Source organism: Lynx canadensis, chromosome D4 (genome assembly GCF_007474595.2).
Source record: "Lynx canadensis isolate LIC74 chromosome D4, mLynCan4.pri.v2, whole genome shotgun sequence".
NCBI lineage: Eukaryota > Metazoa > Chordata > Mammalia > Carnivora > Felidae > Lynx > Lynx canadensis.
Genome location: NC_044315.2, coordinates 89,832,391 through 89,847,389, shown reverse-complemented (window position 1 = coordinate 89,847,389; position 14,999 = coordinate 89,832,391). Strand labels below are relative to the sequence as shown.

Sequence of the window (14,999 nt, the reverse complement as noted above, 5' to 3'; positions counted from 1 at the left end):
GGTGCATTCTCTAATGAAGGTGACCCTTCCACAGCTGGGCCCTGAGATCCCGGGTCCCCTTTCTGGCCACCTTCCGTGGTGCTGCTGCAGCCGGGAGAACCACAGCCTGGCGGGGGGGGGGGGCAGGCTGGGATGGGGGCCCTGGAGCCCTCTTGGCCCCGGGAAAGCCAGCTCTGAGCACAGCCCGGTCACCGGGGGCCGCACACACGTGTGAGAGCTCACCCGGGGGTGGGGGTGGGGGCAGAAGGCAAACGCGTTGACGTTATGTCACACGTACCCTGAAGGGGCAGTTTGGGCACCTGCTGGCTGCAGGCGGCCTCCAGGCAGGCATCCCGTGTCCCCCACCAAACGCCATCAAGTGAAGTCACGAGTGGACAGATGGAGATCTGGTATGGAACGCCTCATGTCCCCAGGGCTCTGGTGCATTCTTTCAGGAGAGCCGCGGGCCTACGGCGGAGCCTCCTGGGTCTGCTGTCCCTCCCCTGGGTCTGCTGTCCCTCCCCTGGGTCTGCTGTCCCTCCCCGGGGGCCCAAGGAAGTCACTCCATCCTGCTGGGCCTCAGTTTGCCCTCACATAGGAAATGAGGGGAGCTGGATTTGCCCAGCAGCTTCACGTCGTGTTTATGGGGGGCCCTAGGACGGCCCCGGGGGGCGGGGGGCTCAGGGCCCCGGGGAGCGGGGCGGAGGGACACCAGTCGCCTGGTCCAAGGAGCCCACTTTCCCCTGAGCCGCCAGATCTGCGGTAATTTGCTCACACGTACTGATGTTCTAACCTTTAAGACCTCTTCCAAACTGCACTCCCTACTTGAGACAGAAGATAATTGTCGGCAGCATTTATTTCGTGGGGCAAAGGTGGGAGACAGAGACTCTTCTGCCCTGCTGAGTGGGTCAGGGAGGGGTGCCGTGGAAGCTGGAGAGGAGCTACCCCAAGACCAGAGAGAAGTCACAGGTTGGGCGGTGCTCCCCAGTTATCCTCCTCTGGGCATCAAAGCTAACAGCCCAGCCTAAAAGCTAGGTTGGGGGGTGGGGAGGAGAAGCGGAAGAGGAAAGGAAGGAAGTGAGAAGGGGGAGAGGTGGGGAGCATGCCTCGGGCCTCACCATGGCATCGTTGTCAAATACCCGGGATCGGAGTTCAAGCCCGGACTCTCCCCTCAGTCTTGGAGTCTCAGTTTGCTCATCTGTGAAATGGGGACTACAGTTTCCCGTGCAGGGCATTTGGGAGCGCCTGAGGAGACACCCGGCCCGGAATGCTCAGTGTTTCCACGGAAAAGATGGAGATCCCAGACATAAACCCTCACGCCTACGGTCAATGGATTTTCGAGAAGAGTGACAAGAAAGTTTAATGGAGAAAGAACGGTCTCTCGAACAAAATGGTGCTGGGGGAACCGGCTGTCCTCATGCAAAAGAAGGAAGCTGGAACCTTCTTTTACAATATATACCAGAATTAACTCAAAATGGATCGAAGATCTGGACACGAGAGCCAAAACTGTAAAAGTCTTAGAAGAACACATGGGGGTAAACATTCCTGACCTTGGATTTAGTAATGGTTTCTTTGATACAACATCCAAAGCATACACACAAAAAGGAAAAAGAATAGATCAATTAGATTTCAGTAAAATAAAAAAAAAAAATGTGCATTAAAGGACACAATCAAGAGGGTGAAAAGACTATCCACAGAGTGGGGAAAATATTTGCAAACCGGGTATCTGATAAGGATCTAGCACCTAACATATGTCAAGGACACATAGAAATCAACAATAAAAAGGCAACCCAATGAAAAACAGGGCAACAGACTTGAATAGATATTTCTTGAAAGACGATATACAAAGGGTCAATAAGCACGTGACGCCTAGCACCATTAGTCACTAGAGCAAAGTGAATCAAAACCATATGAGATGCCATTTCACACCCGCTAGGGTGTCCACAATAAGAAAAGACAAAAATGAGAAATACCCGGTGCTGGCGAGGATGGGGAGAAATTGGACCCAGGCACAGTGCTGGTGCGAATGGAAGGTAGGCGCGGTTGCCACGGAAAACATTTGGGCCTCCGCCAAAACTTAAACATAGAATGACCATATGACCCAGCAGTTCTACTCCTAGGTATATACCCAAGAGCAGTGTCCACAAAAGAAAATTCTGCCCAGGTACAGAACAGCATTATTCATAACAGCCCCAAAGTCAAAGCAACCCCCATGTCCATCAACCGGTGAATGAATACAAAAAAATGTGGTCTACCCACACACTGGACTGTTTACTCAGCCTGAAAAATAGAACGGAGTTGACACCTGCCAGGACACGGTGAGCCTCGAAAACGTGACACTGAGCGAAAGAAGCCAGGCGCAAAAAGTCACCTGCCGTATGATTCCATTTACGCCAAGTGTCCTGAATAAGCAAATCCGCGGAGACAGAAAGCGGACGAGCGACTAGTTGCCAGGGGGCTGGGGGGAGGGGCGATGCGGCGCGACAGCGGCCGCCGGAAACATGATTTCCTCTTTCCGGGTCGAAGACGGCTCGAGACTACACGAAAGTGGTGGTCGCACAACGTTTTGGGGGTACTAAATGCTACTAAACTATATCTCGAAAAACGGTTAAAAGGCAATGTTTCTGCTCTGTTTTCCTGCAATAAAATTATTTCAGTGGTTAATTTCAGGGCATGTGAATTCCACCTCAATTACAATTTTTTTTTTTAAATATTCTTCTAAAAATGCCCTTATCCCAAGAAAAAACTTTAACTGCGTGGGGATGGGTGGTAACTAAACTTATCACAGTGATCATTCTGCAATATACACGTGTATCGAATTGTTACGTTGAACACCTAAAACTAATACAGTGTTATCCGTTCATTATATCTCAATTAAAAAAAAAAAGGATGGAGAAAACCAGAGGGAAATTACGTGATGTGCCGTTGTATTTTTAGCGCTCATCGTTGTTTTTCTTTGCTTTGGTTTGCATTTAGGAGAATACTTGGGAAAAAAGTATCTAGTGCTGTGCAGGCCGCTCACAGCCCCCCTATCTGCACCGGGGTCCCCCGTTTTGTCTGCGTGTGACCAAAGCCGAACCCCAGCCTGGATTTCCCCGAACTCCCAGAATCCATTTGGCGATATTCCGGGAGCATTGGTGAATCTAGGCAAACCCCATCTTTGCACAGGTGGGGACACTGAGGCTAAGGGGGTCGGCCTGGTGTCCCAGCAACAAGGAGACTTTGCCAGAACCTGGAACTGCCCGGCTCCCCTCCAGTGCCTTTTCTGCACTAACACGCTGTCCCCCGCCAGCCGTTGGTGTGCACTCAGAGAATCAGAGACACATTGTCATCTATTTAAGCAAATCTGCTGCTGATGGAAAACAAATCAGAACCTGTTTCTGCATCATCTGCCGTTCCCTAGTTTCCTGTGCATTTGGTCCCCGCCTCATGGGCCATATGGACCCTGGCCAGGTCTGAGACCGGGCAGCCTGGGCCACGGGACCGGGGGATGGGAACAGAGCTCTGCAGCCTGGGCCCGGGTCCCGGGGTGGCAAGGGGCTGTCCCGCTCCTTCAAGCCTGCCACGCTCCGTTCAGGCCCCAACCGTGGCCTCGCTCTGGCCTCTGCGTGCACACTGTTCCCCTGCTCCCCTCACACCCACCACACTCTGGCCCCGCCCCCCGCCCCCCCAGCACTAGGGGTCAGTTAGGATCCAGACAGAGGAGGGCTGAATCTCCTCCACTAAGTAGACATAGGGAAGCCTCGTTCTATCGATTCATCTGTCTAACAGCATAGCAGCGCTGTGCCCTGCAGGTTTGCAGGGCGGGGGGGAGCAGTTTACAGGGTCAGGGGAGTTGGGGGGCTTGGATGGGACGAGGAGGTGAAGCGGCTTGTCCCCTCCCAATCACCCACACCTCTCTCCTCCTATCACCTGGACCCTCCCTCTGTGTCCCTGCACATGTCAACTCCCTAGTACTGGCCGTCGCCCCTCTGAATCCCAGACCACACGGGTGCCGACCCCCATCTCTGAAGTCCCACAGTGCACGCAAACTGTACCCCGCATTACGTGCCCGGCCGATAGCCCTGTCTTCTTTCTACTGTCACTCCTTTGTCTCTCCAGCTACATTCCAGGATGGAAAAGAAAACTCCTGTTTTGGAACATTTATTCTGTGCCAGGTGCCCTGCCGAGGTCTCTCCGTGCTGTGTCTCATCTCATTTGTCAGCCTTCCTCTGAGCCCTGGGGCTGGTGTCATCCCAGTGTTCAGATGGGAAAACTGAGGCTCAGGGCACAAGGGACTTATCCAAAGTCCCACAGTCCAGAGGGGGGGGGGATAACTGGAGCTCACCTTTGCCCCTTCCCAAATCCCAAGTTCTCATCCACGGCGGGTGTAGCCTGCCTGTCTGTCCACCTGCCCATCCCCTGCCTCCCTGCACATGGGATTTGAGGCAGCTGCTCCTAATACATGCAAGGCAGGAGAAAAATGAAACTATGTGGAAAATCAAGGGCAGAGAATGTAGAGTCGGAAAAGAAAGACGAGCCTGGGGAAGGCAGGGATGTGTAAACTGGAAAGTTCTAGAACTTCTGACACTCTTTGGAAAGGTGTCCCCTCCGGGCCCTTTCCCCTCCTCCCCCTGCGCTCCAGGTGCACTGCGCCCTACCCTCTATGGGGTGTCCGTTAAGGGGCAGGGAGCTTGCTCATGTGGGCGCTGACCTCACAGCGCGCTGCCCCCGGCCTGTCACTCGTCTGCTCCCCAGGAAGGAGGCTTCACTGGGCAACAAGATGTCATGCATGGAACTATTCTTGTCCCAAGCTGGGCCCTGCCTCAGGCGTTTCGACAGAATGAGCCACTTTAACTAAGGGTTGGGTGAAGCTCAGGTTCCAAACTCGCTTTCTACCTAAGGACCGAGCCGTGCAGACCTCCTGGTGAGATCCGATCACAAATCCCACACCAGGGGCCCTGACGGAGAGAAGTGAGAGCTTTCGGGGCTTCCTGGCCCGATCAAAACCCTGGTCCTTCCTGTAAGACTCAGTTCTAATCTCCCCTCCTCTGAGAAGCCTTCCCGGATCGCACCGACCTCCCACTCCCCCAACCATTTCCCGTTAAGCGCTTACCTAGCACTGACTGAGCCAAGAGGGAGGGCAGCCGTCCTTCGGGGCTCCTACCACATCAGAGTGTCTCCCCCACGCCTTGTTGGCCGTGTCTCTTGTGAATATCCGCAAGGTCTGCCGTGACCTCGTGTGGAGGGGAGCAGGGGGCTGGGGCACGCTCTTCTCTGTGGGTTCGGGGGCCAGGAACACAGCAGGGAAAGGAGGCCGGAACCAGGGGGCCAGTCGGCTCAGTGCTGCTGGCTGGGAATATTTCTTGAATACCCACGTCTGGCAGGAGGCGGGGCACCTATGACCTCGATTCTGCAGTTGGAGTTCAATGTCACGGTGACGTGGGGGCTAGAAGACTCAAGGATCCACCTGCCATTTGCCTTAATCAGCCCAGCAGTCCCCTTGGGTGGGGGGATAGGGCCACTGGCTCGGCATCTGGGTAAACTGAGGCAAGGAGACGGCAAAGCAGGTTCTGAGGGAGAAGTGTGCTCAGAGATACACCTTCGTGGCCCCTCGACCAAGCCAGAGTCTCCTTGGATAAAAAGTTGACTGTTCATCTGCTTCAAAACCAAGGGGATCAATGTTGGACTCGAGATAACATCGAAGCCTGATACTAGAACAGAGCTCATACTCTTCAAGTGCGTCCGGATATTCTGAGGGAGGCATTTCCTTCTCCTAGGCAGTTGGGGGGGGGGGCAAGGCAGCCAAGATCACCCCCCCCCATTACAGATGAGGAAACGGAGGTCAGGAGAGACTTACCCCCGGTCACCCTGCCCGAGAAAACAGCAAGGCTGGGATGGGAGGCCTGTGCCTCTAGACGGGAGACACGCAGCCTCTCTTTGGCAGCTTCCAGAGGGCCTCAGGGCTGTGAGCTCCCAGCTCCACCCCTCACTCCTGGGACCCCTGCATGCCAAGATCCCCCGGGGACATGAGCAGCGAGTCGAACCCACGACTGAGCAGCCGTGTCTCAGACCGTACCCTGCATGCATCTGAATTGCCTGCATTGCTGGTTAAAATGCAGGTTCTGGCTCAGTTGGTCTGGGGCAGGGCCTGGGATTCTGCATTTTTAACAAGGTGAGTCCAAGGACTGCACGTTAGGTAGCAAGTAGGTATCTACAGAATTGCTTTAAACACTACCTGCCTGGTCTGTGGCCAGCACCGTCTCTCTCTCTCTCTCTTTTTCTCTTTTCCCCACTGTCGCCCCTCCTCACCGTCTCTCTCCTGAGGCTAAAGGGTTGGCTTTTATCTCAGAGGCACAGGAAGAGAGTTTTGGAGCACTGAGGGGCCTGCTTCCCACACCCAACCTCTCCCGCCCCCTGGGCCCTCCAGCGTGGCCAGGCTGGCCCTCTCCGGCCAGGTCCCCCAGAATGGAGGGCAGAGGGCTGTCTGTCCTCTCCCGCGGCCCTCATTGAAATTTTGCCCTTGCCCTCAGATCCTCTGTTGAGAGCTCATCCCTATTAATTCTCATTGTGCATTTAGAGCCAATAGGTTTTTATTTATTCATTTATCTTGGTCTTCTCCCCCCTCCCCTTCCTCACCAGGCTGGAATTTACAATTCAGTTCTCAGGTGGCCTTGCGGAAGGACGGAAGGACGGGAAGCCTGGCGGGAGGGAGGGTCTGCACACTGAACCCTGGAAAGGGTGGCTGCCTCTTGGCCCATCTTGCACCCTGGGGGTGCTCCAGGGCTCACACTCCAGTTGGCTGGATGCTGGGACAGGACCTGGGACCCACTGGGCGCTCGCAAGGCTAAAGGGGCAGTGGGGGGCTGGCTACTGGTGGGGCGCCCCCTGGTGGTTCACATCACCTGCCGTGCCCAGAGCGGTTCAAGCTCCCCGGCCATGCCACAGAGCCCTGCTGCCCAGAGACTAGAAATACGGGGCGTGGCGTCCTCAAGGCCGAACAGAGGAAAGAAAAGCCAGGGACACGGCTGAGGGCCTCCGAACAACAATAATAAATGCATAACACCTACTGCACATTGAGCACCTACTGTGTGCCAGCACGGTGCCCAGGGCTTGGCACGGCCAGGGCGCATCCCCTTGCCAGCCCTGTGACACCCAGACAGTATCACCTCTACTTTACAGGGGAGGAAACCGCAGCTCAGAGGGGCAGGCCGAGCCACCTAGTGGGTGAGCACAGGCCCTGGTTGCAGACCAGTTGCCTGCCCGCCTTCTAAACTGAGTGACCTTGCCAGGATTTAGGCAAACCTTTCTAATCCCTACGACAGGATTAGAACAGTCCCCCCACCCCCACCCCCGCCAGAGCATCCCGGAGATGATTAAATGAGACACACACAGGACCTGCTCAGGGGAAGCTGCACGGGGGGTGGAGTCCCTCTGGACGGGACCCCCCGCTCCCTGCAGAAGCCAGCTCCCCCCACCACCCCCCCACCTGCCCAGGCAGAGTCTCCATTCTTGTCGGCCGCACATTTGTAATCAAAGGCGGAGCAGGACGGCAGCCTGTAATGAAATATTTAAGTCCACCAGACAGCTGTGGAGACACCGAGGACCCACCTATGCGGGAGATGTTGAAGACGTTGTTCTTCCTCGTCTGTCTCCCCGGGAGAGAAGGAGAAGGGACACCACCTGGGCTCAGGTGGGGCAGCGCTAGGATTGTGGGTCGGGGGGGGTGACCACCCCACCATGGCAGCCGCACCGGGTCCCCCGTGTGAGGGTGCAGGCAGGGCCGAGAGTGTCCTGAGCCAGCTTTGGCCAGGAGAGGGCCTCAGGCTTGCATTTGATGGTCACCTCCACCCCTCAAGCCCTTGACCGGAAGCTGGTCCAATGAATTATGATTTAGCTGCCCTGTCCCACACCCTTCCCCCCAGTACATTAGGGCAATGATTAATATTTAAGAGAAGAAATACACTCGAGACTCTAATAGGAGAGACAGAGGTTGACTCTGTTCAGGGAGTGAGTGGAGAAGTGTTCACAGGAGCTGGGGGGGGGGGTGTCGGCCTAACGCACAGGCTCAGAACTGGGCTCGGCTGCCCGTCGACCTGGCCTTGCCCCTGACCTTCAGGAGCCGACCGCCTTGCTCACCCCTGTGCTGCCTTCTTCCCTCCCTCCCCCGCTGGCTCCCTTGGCCCAGCCACCGTCCACAGTGACAGACTCACGACGGACTGCTGACTGTCCAAGTGGAAACCTACCTTCCCAGGCTGACTGCCCTGTGATAGGAACGAAACTCCCCGCGGGACAAAGGCGTCCCCAGGAGCCCGGGGCAGGGGGGGAATGCCTGCTCAGTCCAGCCATAGGCCCCAGAGGCTCCCTCAAGGACAGCCCAAAGATGACAACGAGCCCCTCCTGTCAGCTCCCACGGCCTGGATGCCCGGCGCGGGGCTGGGGAGGGGGCTCCGCGGAGCTGCCCAGCGGGAAGACCCCTCTCGGCAGGCAGTTTAGCTCAGTGGCTTTGGAGCCAAACACACGAGTCCCAGCTCCAGGACTTCCTGGTGCGTGACTCCGGGCCTCAGTTTCTCCATCCGTCCAACAGGAAGGACAACCGCTAACGTCTGGGGGGCACTTGCTCTGGGCCAGGCACTTCACGTGGGACGAATTAGCTCCCTTACTCCTACGATGCCCATTTGATAGACAATGGAACAGAGGCCCAGACATGCCACCCCCCAGAACTCCTCCTTTATACGATGCGGGGTCCGCCTGGCGGAGCTGAGGGGAGGACTTGGGCGTGAAGCTGTCAGCCCACACACGAGGAGCTCCCACAGATGACCCCCCGCTATTACGGAAACGATCCAGTGGTCAGCGGGCCAAGAATGTGCCCGCCCCAGAGAACGAGGTCACGTGACCTCAGAGCCCCGGGGCGGGGGGGGGGGCAGGGGGGGTGCGGCCTTTACTTTGGCACTTTTCCAACGTGGGACAGCCAACCGGTGCCCATCAGCCTTGCATCTGGGCCCCCCATCGTGCTCACCCACCACAAGAGTCTGTCCCGGACCCCCCCCACTCGGCCTGAGCGATGCAAATGGGCTGACTTACGTGGGAGCAGAATCTCTCAGGGGGGTCTCCACACGTGATGCCTGAGGGTTCCACCTTCACCTTGACGTAGTCCTTTAGCCGCATCACCTTGGGCTGGCAGGCATAGAACTCCCAGGTGGGGCCCTCATCCGTGGTCACCCAGGATTTGCAGATGTCGTAGTCCCCAGAGGCCAGTGGGAGGCAGTGCAGGAACAGAGCCAGCAGGGGCAGCATGGCTGAGCAGTCCGCAGGGGCGTGGCCGGGACGGGCGCTGGAGAGGCAGCGACTGGGTCAGGCGGGACTCTCGGCCTCAGCATGGAAGGGCCACATCTGCCAGGCAGTGGTGGCTGGATGACCCGGGGGACTCGAGCACCGACTGCCGGGTCGCAAAGGGCGAGGAACCTGTTTCTTCCCGAAGGCCGATGCGGAAAACCCAGAGCCGGCGTTTCTCAGACTGCTGATGGGCAGATCAAAAAGTTGCCCATAACTTGGCGTCCTCCTAACCTTGGCATTACACCTCTCCCGGAGGTGAATCTGATCAAATCAGGCAGGCTCTCAAATTGTGACAGCGGATGGAAATGGGATAAGGAGCAAATCCGCGGGGATCCGGCATGAGGCGGGATCAGATTGCTTCTAATTTTTGTCCCTCCAATCAATCCAGGTTCTTTAAAGGACCCTTAATGTGTGATGGGCTCAGCACAACAGCAAAACAACCCTCCGGCCTGCGTTGTAAAGATAAAATAAAAATCAGGAGGTGTACGTGTTAGCTGGAAAGATGTTCCCTCTGTGGGACCGGACTGGCATCTCAGACCAATAAAAGAGATTTCTCTTCACATGGGCTTAAAGTGACACCAATGGTGTGGCTGGACTACGGCATAAAAAAGTGACCGAGGTTTTAACTGGGGAGCAGCTTATGTGGCTCTGCTTTGTGGGGACGGGCACTAATGGGGGCCAGCTGACCTTGGCTGGTAGCCATCGGCAACTTATTATGAAGTTTCTCACACTTCCGCTCTCAATGCATCCAGGTACCCGGGGCTGGCTTGTCTTTCATTGTTAAGAGGGGAGGAGAGAGAGCTCATTAGCAACAACACCTGCAACAAATTAAAAAGAGAGAGGGTGGGGGGAAAAAAGACGTGTAAGAACAAAAGCTCTCTGGCAAAATGTGCAAAAAATGAGGCTGCATTAGCGAGGTCTCCGGAGAAAAGTAGGTTATTTTTATTAACATCAGAGCCGCGCATTTGGAGATTGGGCGCGTTGTCAACGAGGTGATTTGGTTTTTTCCCCTCCTTTCCGGCAGCCGTTAGGTCAGCAGAAGGGCCCCCCCCGCTTCGGGGTCACCGACTTTCCAAAAGGTCCTCGGGAGTCAAGATTGAGTGACCGCGACCGACGAGTCAAAGGTCAGAGTTGTCACCCTGTGTGCAGATGAGTCTGTACGTACAGGTACGGATGAACACAGAGGTCCGTGTGTGGACCCACAGGTAAGAACCAGGAGCGGATAAATCTCTCTCCAAATTCTGAAACGGTGAATTTCATTTGCAACGCTAAGATACCAGGGACATTGAAGACTTCCACAGAAGTGACAGTGGTTTGTCATAATAGGTTTTCTGATCAAGGCCAAAATTCTGCAATAATCCTTAGAGGGTGTGCCCATAAATGAGTCACCATTATGATTATTGCTCTGCTATTTTAAGCTACTGATAATGATTTAAGAGCCCAAAGAGCTATAACTAAGACAAATGTTACATTGTAGAAAACATGACTCCACTAATGTGGTGCGTTCCCAGACACTTGATACATTACCAGGAGAATCTGAGTCCAGCCAGTGTGGGATCCTGGCCAAAAATACTAGCCAAGAGGGCAAAGGTTATGGAATGAGTCACAGCAGAAGCCCCGCATTATTAATTATTCTGGTTATTGTTCTACCTAGGATTATCGCGTCTAAATCCCCAAACTGCTCGGGCATCCGTGCTAACCTCAGCCTGATTTTCACCTGACATCCTCACGGAAGGTCTCTGAAGAGTTAATCACTTTTCCATGAAACCCCGTCCTTGGCCCAGACACAAACACACACCTGCCAGAAATGACAAACCGGGGAAGTGGACATTGTCCAGAGAGGGCTGGTGGCTCACCTGGGCTCCCGGCAGAAGCCCCCAGCCAGTGTCCCCACGCTCCTGGTGGGGGGGGGGGGGACTCATAAATCTGCATCAAGGCGGCCCCTGCCCCTGTCTCTGGCTGAAGGGCTCTTGATGGAGATGAATAAGGAGCCCAGGGGGACCACGTTCTCACCGCTCACCTCTGGCTGTTTAAAGAGAAACCTGTTATAGAGCCTGCCTGGCCTTGAATGCGCTCCTTGCTAGAAACTCTCAGAAAGAACCCGCCTGGCGACTATTTTTACAACCTGAGAAAATGTAGTAAAAATAAAATAGCGCGGCCGGCAAAGGTTTGGATGCCTCTACCCAAGCTTCGTGCTGCCCAGAAAACAGCACGTCCCTAATTAATTCTTCCAGCCGCGGACTCCCAACTGTTCACTAACAGGTAGGGAGCTCCCGGCGGCCGGCGACACCCCCTCGGGGGCGCTGGCTGCGGGCTTCCTTGATCTGCAGGGCCAGCGGCGGCGGCGGCGCAGGGCTCGGGCTGCGCGGGGAGGCAGCGAGGCCCGGGAGGCCGGGAGGCCACGGAGAGGGAAGCTCGGAGCCCCTCGAAAATCTATTCACCGCTTGGCAGTTCGGCTGGTTTAAGCGCGGCGCGTTCCCTGCAAAGTGGGGTGCTGGTGGAGAGCCAAGGACAACCAAATCTGCTGGGGGTGGGGTAACAAATGTGTTTACAACCAGTCAATCAACTGAGCGTTGCTGGTATTATAGGGGGAACTGTGAGCTCAGCGGGCGCACATTACAGTCGGCTTTTGCCAAAAGTGGGGGGAGGGTGGTGGAAGGAGGGGGGTTGGAGAGAAGCAAGAGTCTCCGGGAAAACGAGGCGGAAAGCAGGGAGTGCGAAGCCAGCAGGGAAATTTCAGAGTAAGAGGTTGTATCCCGGTGGGTCGTTTTCTCCTTGGAAAATAAATCTTCACCTGATATTATTAAGAAACTGCAGCTCCCAGAAACAAATAGAATCAATGCGCTTTATTTTCTTTTAAGAGTCCTCAGGAACCGAGGTGGGGGTGGGGGGCTGATAGCCAGGGTATTAAAACCCGAAAATTAGATTTTACCAGGATTTCTGAACTCCGATTTCTCTGTCTTATTGAATTAGCGCCTCTCGGAGCTGGCTGGGCTCGGAGCAGGCTCCTCCCCGAGTTGCCGGCTGCGCCCTCGCCTCTTGGGAAACTTGGAGCTGTGGGCGCGGGGGTCCCCTGGGGGGGCACTGGAGGAGGCGGTACGGGGGAGGGGGGCGTTGCCCACCTTGAAGCTTCCTCTCCCTTCCCAGCGGGGGGGGGGGGGCAGCGGGGCGGAGGGAAATCTGCCTTCCAGGGGGGTGGGGGTGCCCGAGGGCTAGGAAGGAAGGGGGAGCCCGCTGCGGCCGGGTCACCTTCTCGCCCTCCATCCCCGGGGCCGGGGCCTGGAGGTGTTCCGAGCTCCAGCAGCTAAGCCGCCCCGGGCGCCCCCCAGCCCCGGGACGGGGGCCGGCTCCGGCTCCCCGCGCCCCCCACGGCCTCCCGGCGGCCGGGAAGCCCCGAAAAGTTGAGGGCTGGGGAGTGGGGGCGCGAGAAGGGGGCCTCGGCTGCGCGGGGGCGGGGTCCGTCCCGGCGGACCGAGGGGTAGGCCGGGGCGCAGTCCGAGCTCCGGGTGGGCTGCAGGAGGCGTGCTTCGCGTAGGGGCGTGCCTCGCAGTCCCGCAGCTGCGGTTCGTCTTTCCGAAGTTGAGTGCGGGCCCCGGGCGCGATTAACACGCCCGCCTTGTAATGAAGGCCGGGCCGGCGCGGAGGGTGTGCCCCCCTCAGTGGGCACCGCCTCCCTCGATCAGGAGCTGCCGAGCAGAGCGCCCGGGGAGCGGTGGCCCCCTGACTCCCGGCGCCGCTTCCAGCCGCGCCCCTGCCTCCGCCGCCCCCCGCCCGCGCGGGCAACTTACTCGGAGCGGGCGGACCCCGCGAGCCCGCGGTCCTCGTCCCGCCTTCCCGCTGCCTCTTCTCCCCCGGTCTGCGGGCCGCCCAGCCCGAGGTTCCGCTCCGCACGTCCGCCAGCCGCTCCGCGCGCACCCCCCGCCCCCGTTAGCCCACCCCTCCACCGCACCGAGAGAAGTTTCCAGCCTGGCCGCCCGAGAGTTTGTCTGGGCAACTCGCACAGACCCCGTTTCCGGAGAGCTGGGAAGGGGGGCGCGAGGAAGGGAGGGGGGGGGGGCCGAGGACCGTGGCGGGGAAGTCGGGGTGGAGGCGACGCGCGCGAGAAGGGTTAACCTCCTTTCCACAAACACATGCAGGCGTTCTTGCCACATCTAGCCCCGGCGCACACGCGCGCGCGCGCGTGCACACACACACACACACACACACACACACACACACACACACACTCACACACTCGCCAAAAGACCCTGGTAGGAAAAAGCCAGCCGGAAAGACGAGCTTTTCCTTTAAGACGCTGCCACAAAGGCACACTCACACGCCCCTCTCGGGCGACGCCAGCCCTCCGCTCGTAGCAACAGCCACCGGATAACTTTTGCATCCGAGCCTTTGCTGGGCCGCTTTAAGTGGCTCCCGGGCCCCGGGAAAGGCTGCATGGTCACCCAAGCCCTTTAAAAATGAAACCAGGCTGGCGAAGCTGCAGCCGCCTGCCCCCCCCCCCCCGCCCCCCACCGCGCGCCCGCCGGGCTCTCCCCGCCCGCCTTACCCCCGCTCCGAGCCGCTTCCCGGCGCGCAGACCCGGGAGGCCGAGGACCGCCGCCCGCGGGCGCTCCGCCTGCCCTGGCCGGCGCTGGGTGGGGGCGCGCGGGCCGGAGGGCTGCGAGCCGCTGCTCCTCGCCGCGCGCCGCTCCCGCCGCCGCCGCCGCCGCCGCGGCCGTCAGATCGGGGCTGGGGAGCCCTCCGGCCGCCGGGGGGGCCGCCCGCAGCCGTCCCGGAGACGCGGGCCGGGGGAGGGGGCCGCCCGCGCCGCCCGCATCGCCCGCCCCGGCCGAGCGGGAGGTCGCCTCTAACAAGTGCAAACTTTTGGGGCCCCCTGGGCGGCTCGGAGAGGACCGGCGCGCGGGCACCGGGCGGCCCCCGGCCCGGGTGGGCTTCGCGGCTGCTCGTCGGGGCGCCGGGGCATATCCCCCCGGCGGCGGCGGCGGCGGCGGCGCGGGCCAGATGGCGGGGCGCTTCACCGCCCCCCTGCGCTCCGCTCCAAGTTAATGCCGAGGCTAAATCCTCTTGCCATCCCTCACGATCACCATCGGGGCTTTTATCTCTGGGTCTGATCCGGGCTGCGTAACTTCCTCTGTGTGGCTTTAACACACCATCCCACCACGGAGCAACGGTCTTCTTAAAGGTGCAGGAAGGAAATACTGCGAGGCTCGGGGGACGCGCCACGGCCCGGGGAGGGGCGCCGCCAGCAGGGGCGGCCCGGCGGGCCCGCGGCCAGGGTGGCCCCAGCGGGCGGGCGGCCGCGGGAGCGAGCCTGCTCTGGGGGGTCGCTGCCTAAACATCTCCTCCGGGCTCGGGGGGCCGGCGGGTCGCGGCGCGCAGAGCGCATCCTCGGGCCGGCCCGGGTCAGGCGCCGCGGGGCTGCAGCTTCCTGTTCCCAAACCCAGGGGCCTGACGGGGTGCCGGCGCCCAGGGGTGTGGGGGCTGCCCCATCGGCAGCAGGGAGGGGGCCAAGTGAGTCAGTCCACCCGCCCCCAACAGCCAAGGGCTCAAGGCTGCTGCTCTGACTTCCTCTGTAAAGCGCCGCCACCCAGAAGGCCCCAAGCAGTGGGTAAAAGGGTGGGTGGGTGGATTTGGGGAACTGGGGAGGGGGAGCGATCCGAGCGCACAACCAGAGCCTGAATACCAGCTGACACATCGCCGCCTCCACC

General features: G+C 58.8%; 1 protein-coding gene across 2 annotated transcripts in view; it reads right to left on the bottom strand.

Moving 5' to 3' along the window:
* Positions 1 to 13,907, bottom strand: part of NTNG2 (netrin G2) — a 67,363-nt gene extending 53,456 nt beyond the window's left edge. For both annotated transcript variants that reach the window (XM_030293738.1, XM_030293739.1), the window contains exons 1-3: positions 13,838 to 13,907; positions 9,982 to 10,112; positions 9,043 to 9,743 (exon numbers count right to left, since the gene is read on the bottom strand). In XM_030293738.1, the coding sequence (XP_030149598.1) occupies positions 9,043 to 9,255 (213 nt within the window). In that variant the 5' untranslated portion in view covers positions 9,256 to 9,743; positions 9,982 to 10,112; positions 13,838 to 13,907. The remainder of the gene's footprint in view (positions 1 to 9,042; positions 9,744 to 9,981; positions 10,113 to 13,837) is intronic.
* Between the last annotated feature and the right edge of the window lie 1,092 nt (positions 13,908 to 14,999).